Source organism: Acyrthosiphon pisum, chromosome X, assembly GCF_005508785.2.
Source record: "Acyrthosiphon pisum isolate AL4f chromosome X, pea_aphid_22Mar2018_4r6ur, whole genome shotgun sequence".
Lineage (NCBI taxonomy): Eukaryota > Metazoa > Arthropoda > Insecta > Hemiptera > Aphididae > Acyrthosiphon > Acyrthosiphon pisum.
In genome coordinates this window covers 119,413,437-119,420,111 of record NC_042493.1, presented here as the reverse complement: position 1 = coordinate 119,420,111, position 6,675 = coordinate 119,413,437, and the positions used below count along the sequence as shown (strand labels likewise).

Below are 6,675 nucleotides of genomic sequence, written 5' to 3'. Positions count from 1 at the left end.
TTTAAAATCATAAAATTAAGATTACATAGGTACACAAAGTTTATACATATATTATTATATATGTATAAGTAGGAATTTGTATTAAGTATATTATTAATTTACGATTGAATAATGATAGTGGACACTGATCACTAGTTACTACGTCAGTGGTCTAAATACATATTATTTTACATAGTAAATGTATTTATTTACATAAAAGTATAAGTATTAAGTTTTTGTGAATGCGTGACAAAAGCGTGACCATATTTAGTAAAGGGTGACGCAGACAAGGGTATCCCAGGAGTTGTCAATGGGGGATGTTTGTTATTAGTTATATTCAGGAATGAAATTTTATAGGACTTTATGCAAAGTAAAATTTTTAATTTCAGTTGTCTGAATTATGAAACAAATTTGAAAGCATTTTATAAGAAATATAATGAAAATGATATAAAATCCCAACCCTAGTCGGTAAGATATTTACATTTTATATTAATTTGTTGTGCCAGTACCAAAGGCATATTATATAAGGGAACCTATGGGACAATGGGAGGAGCATAACCTCTAACCCCCTTCCCCATCTGGGTATTACACTAGACGCAGATTCTAAAACCCGAGACGTCTCCTATGTTTTTAAGATCAAGATGTATTGGTAAGTTTTTTAAATTATTTTATTTATTGTAATTGGACAAATAATAAATATATTAGCATATTTGGCATTTATTTTTTAACATAAATAATAACAGTTAATTATATAAAAATAGATAGTAATATACTATAGTATAAGCTATTAAATAATTATTGTTTTTAAATGTTATTTTAGTTGATGGTTATTGCAGAAAATTAAAATCTATACATGGTTATATCTAATTTTATCATAATTTTAAAAATAATTTTATAATTACAAAATTAAAAATTATAATGTCGTACTTTTTATAAACTATTGAAGTGGTCTATGATTGAACATGATTGTTACTTAAATTGCATTATATTAATTGTGTCAACTATAAAATATAATATTTGTGACTTTTTGGTGGGTACAAAATGAAACTCTTGCTCTGAAAAATTATCGTGGGTGCGAGTTCACTCTCATGCCGCCCCCAAATAAAAATTAATGCCACTACTGTATAATATATAAGCCATGTAACAGTATACAGAGACGGTAGGTATTGTACATTTATAATTTTCGTTTTTATGTTGTCGATAAAGTGTTTTATAGAATCACAACATCGATATACATTTTTAATTAATATGTACATACATTGTACAGTATGGGTCACTATGTTATCGATCTCTTATCGATATTATTCGGTACGCTATTATCAAGTTGCAGAATTTATATACAGACGAGATGAAGAAAGTTCTGGCTCCTGTAGATTATGACGAACATAAGGTTAGAAAAACCATTATTGTACCGTTATCGCACAGCGCCACTACATAATATGTTCATTTCGTTTTCAATAGTTACATTATTAATTATTATCTTATTAGCACATGGATTCATTATTATGCTCTAAGAATTGTATTTTTATGATTATGATTCCAATTCAGATTTTAGCTAATGGAATCAAAATTGGATGAATTCTAAACTTCTAATAGTTCCATAGCGACAAATCTTTTCAACTCATTGTTTTTCGTTTAGGTACTACTAGCGCATTTAGAATAATATTACATAGGAAGACTTTTCAGTGATTCCAAAAATATATTAATTATATTATATTATTATAAATTATTGAATATTCCCAGCAGCATATAAATTAGGTGGAACCATGACTTTTTCTGTGTAGGGGGGTCCAATCAAGAAATGTATTTCTATTAGATATATTTTGAATCATAAGATGCGTTTAGTTATTAAAATATAATATTATATAGGTAGATATTAGTTCTTACTTAGTATTATTTATGTATTAACATTGAGTATATATTGTAAAAATGTTTATACATATTTAATTACAAATAAATATATTGATATTATTGATATTATAATTTCAGATTTCAAATTCCGATATAAACCGTTTTAAAACCGAAACCGAAACTGTAATCAAAAACGAAACCGAAAAAAATTGGATACCGGTATTAAAGTCGAAACTGAAACCGGAAAAAATTGGAAACCGGTATTAAATTCAAAACCAATATCTAAAAAAATTGGAAACCGTTATTTTTTTTTGTTAATTGACGTGTTTTTAAATACGTAAATTCCATTAATACGCATAATTAATGCTCATAATAAAATTGAGATCATAATTAAAATATTGACAACCATTTCATTATTTGCAAAATTATTAGTTGCCATATTAATAGTAGTGATATAAATTATAGTTACTAACAAATAATATATATGACAATACGGGACAAACAATGATAATTGTATAGACGACACAGCCCCTTGAAAATACTTTAGAAACCAGTATACAAAAACGAAACCGAAACCGAAATTTCTTAATACGGTATTGCTAAGTTGAAACCGAAATCGTAAAATTTCAAAACCGGTATACAAATTCGAAACGGAAACCGAAATTTCCGAATACCGGTGTTGAAAAATTGAAAACGAAATCGAAAAAATTAAAAACCGGTATACAAAATCGAAACCGAAACCGAAATTATTTCAATCGGTTTCTAGCCCTGATTATAATAGAATGATATCATAAGCTGTATATTTTTTTTGTATTCACAATAATATTTTATTCTATTATACTCGATGTTCTAACATTGGTGAGTAAAATATAAACGTTAAATTTAATTTAAAATAAGTGTTCCAGTGCCAAGGGTCAACTCTTTTTGTTAAGCTACTGATACACGACGACTATCAGTGAATGTAATCTTTAAACTACTATACAGTTCTGACATAAGTACAAAAACAGTTATATGGGTAATCATTAAATATTTAATATTATAATTATTCACCCGAGTAATTTTGGTAGGTATAATATTGATTAACTACTAAATAATTTTCTAATAAACTTGTATGTAAGCATTTATACATAGTTACAATAATTTGATTTCTTTTTTAGAATAAAATAAGCAATTTGTAATTACAGTGGTAAGTAATATTATTTGTACTTTATCTGGAATTCAAGACACCAAGTCAAGAAGTAATATGTCTAATTATAATGTAATAGTTTATAATAATATATAATATGTACAGCGCTTCAGTAAAACAATAAAATATTGGCCGATGAGCTATTTGATTATTTGAAATATTCTTTAGGACTCTAATTTTTTAATTTGCTGTTGACAAAACATAATTATTTTGTTCTATAATAATTGTAATTTAAACTTTCAGATAATATATAAAAACGTATTTAAAGGAGGCGTTAAATTAATTAAAATTTTAAGCGGTGTATTTTGCATTGTGTTTCTTAAGCTTTTGATAGTGATTATTTTTATACTGCATTTGGGAATTATTATTTATTAATATTAACACTGTTAGCTACTCATTGATATTATATTATTATTTAAAACTACCAATCAGTATCTCTTTTGGATCGTACGTGAATAACTGTCCACGTTTTGAATTTTATACAAAATATATACTATTGACAACACCTTTCCTTAAACAGCCACAAACACAATGGGTTGAATTATTTCAAAGGCAATATTTGATTTTTTAGACATACCTACAAATAAAAAAGTCAATAATTTCAAATCATTTGAGATACGACTGCGCTAAAAAAAACTTAACATATCTAATACCACCCACGAACAATTATTGAACCTATAATTTCTTGATAACAATTATAATATTATCATGATGCACACACGTCGCGTTGAAGGTATATTATGGTATACTTACTGGCAAACTGCAGCAATAGCATGACGTGGAACCCAACGATGGTGGAAATCAGGTGCGTGAACCCGGCGTGTTTATGCCTGGGAAGCACTTCTAAGAACACCACGAACGCCAACGATGCGGCTCCCAGTGCCTGTGAGGTGGCGTGCAAGATGCCGGGCGATGGCAGCTTATTGGCCGTGTTGTTGTCACAGCACTGCGATAGGGCCATGCCGATCGCGACTCCGACGGGCGTGACAGTGGCGAAGACAGCGGAGCATACAACTATTGCAGAATTCCGAGCTCCTGACCAGGCCAGTTCCATGCCCAGGCAGAAGGCGATTATCAGTTTATTCCCGGATGCGGTGGCGTACGTGTACCACAGGGCGTCGTCGGGGCCCGCGGTTTCCAAGCCGAACGACAGGCCTACGAACGCCTCTTGGAATGACAGAGCAACCACAGCGAAGAGGACGCGGAACGACTTCGGGGGTGGCTGGGAGTCGGGAGTTGCGGCAGTACTAGTTCCGCGTCCGGGGCCGCGGGACAAGTTAACGTATTCGTCGACGATGAAGACAGCAAAGAGGGCCGCGCAGAATATTAGGTCGCCTAAGTGGTCGGAGTCTGGCAGCCGGCCGTCCGCCTGGAGGATGCGCACTGTACGCCGGACGTCGGGCTGCATACCGACGAGGGCGGTGAACATAAGCACGCCTCCGCCGAAGCACAAAAGCAGCGACGCGACCGTCGGTTTCCGCGATAATCGTACCCTGGACGCACGCCATGCGTGTGCAAACTTTATAGGTGATAGGCCAGTGGCAAAGGAGCACAGGCATAGTAGGAGCGAGATCGATGCTTTGGCCGCGGTTATGTGGGCTGTGGTACTAACTGGATTCATCGCTACGCTGTGGTCCATGACGTGAAAGATAAGCACTGTGAAATCATCGATTATATCGGTTATGTAATATTATGATATCTTAAGGCGATCTAAGGTTACAGACATACAACACACCTACTACGTCGACGATTTACCTCTGCAATTCGAATTAGCTCGCGGGTCCCGGAGTTAAGTGCGCATGTGAACTGCGCGGTTGATTTGGTTAAAACGGTTTAGTTAGCTAAAATACCCAAATGTGCATTGGAAATAGGTACGTAAATGGAACACACTATCACCACTCAATGATGATTTCGATCGTAGATAGATTAATTCGAATTGGGGTAAATCGGTTTGGGCTGTGTATGTAGCGTATGCTATAGCGTATTACACCGGACGAGTTTATAGCCATGCATGCAAGGCTGGGCAAGTTAATGATTATTTTAACTCAGTTAAGTTAAGTTAACGTGTACCAATAACAAATGGTTAAAAGTTAAAAGTCAATTTAACTATAGTTAAGTTAAAATGTAATACACACTTTTTGTTGAGTTAAAAAAATGCATTTGTTTATAGGTACAACGCCTGCGTAGGTACTTAACGCTACTTTTCCACCACAAAACTAAATTATATAGTATAGTGTTTATACTTTATACAGTATTTTTATATAAGTTTTTATATTCGAATGATATACAATTTTAATTTTAAACAATTCACGGTATATATATTTTTTGACATGAAAACGAAATGGACCCAAATAATGAAATATTAAATTTAAAACAAAATAAATTAACTTAACTTGCTTTTAAGATAAAAAATTAATTCGTTATTTTCACGTTAATTAAAAAAGAAATTTAGTAAGTTAACAATAAAGTAAATGAAAAGCCAAAAGTAACGAGTCAAGTTAGAAAGTTAAAATAGAATTTACTTTTCAACTTAGGTACTATTGCTTTTTACTCGTTAATGCCCAGCCTTGTATTGCATGAATAATATACTTACATGTATTATGCATACCAAATCGCATTGTTTCAATATACGAATAAAGTTGATTAATGACAATAATTGTAAATTAGGTAATAATTGATATGCCTATATTGTATCGATATTTATTCGACCAATAATTATTAAAACCATTATATTGATACGAAATATGTAACTATACTATAATATATATTACATAAAGTTGTCAGTACTTACATAAATATAGGATAAATATAGGGTAAATATAGTATACGAATTGACGATGGGATGTGTGGATACCTTGATCGACGTCGCGCCACTCAACTGTACTTTTTGTATACTGACAGAGAATGAAACGCAAACGCGTCAAGTCCAGTTGCAAAGCCGTCGTGAATAGCACTGCCGCCAAAGTGAGGGACGCGCGCACGTACTGACTTTTTCCAACACAGCTGATGACGTCACTCGCAACTCTTCTCTGCTGCTCGTTCGGTTTTACGAGATCTTAAATGTTGTTTAAAATGATTACATAATTATCATTACTATTATTACTACAATAATTATTATAATTGTGAGCTAAGAGAATCAACTATAGAGTAGAGTCGATCAACTATGAAATTAACGTATTATAATATATATTATTTATATTTATCATTATGTTGCAATAAGTCACAACCACTCGGTAAACGTCTTGTCCATTTCATTAAATGGAAATTAATTTCTTCGACTGAGATAAATAATCAAATAGTAAATCATTTGTTTAGTGAAATAATTAAAACTGTAATAAAGTGGATATATTTTCACGAAATAGATAGGCGTAGGTACTAAAATTTGATATTGTGTACATTTTTTCATCAAATCACCAACCACTTGTCGAAACAAAATTTCATATATAGGTATATTTAATACACTTTATACAATAAATATAAACCATAATATAATCATAACACATTAATTAATGATATGAATTAGGTACTTATTTAAAAAAATAATATTCAAAAATATTTTCATTCTGCCAATCTAAAATACAATTTATGAATAAGAAGTTTTAATATATATACCTACAGATGTACTGATTTCAAAATCTCGATAGAATTATAATTAAATA

The 6,675-nt window shown here is 31.6% G+C and overlaps 1 protein-coding gene across 2 annotated transcripts in view; it reads right to left on the bottom strand.

The window, feature by feature from the left end:
- Positions 1-5,964, bottom strand: part of LOC107882801 (zinc transporter ZIP1-like) — a 13,035-nt gene extending 7,071 nt beyond the window's left edge. The window contains exons 1-2 of one of the 2 annotated variants that reach the window (XM_016801725.2): positions 5,808-5,964; positions 3,770-4,672 (exon numbers count right to left, since the gene is read on the bottom strand). In XM_016801725.2, coding sequence (XP_016657214.1) covers positions 3,770-4,655 — 886 coding nt within the window. In that variant the 5' untranslated portion in view covers positions 4,656-4,672; positions 5,808-5,964. Of the gene's footprint in view, positions 1-3,769; positions 4,726-5,807 lie in introns of those variants that run through there. The other variant, XM_029485774.1, reaches the window with a different exon arrangement.
- Between the last annotated feature and the right edge of the window lie 711 nt (positions 5,965-6,675).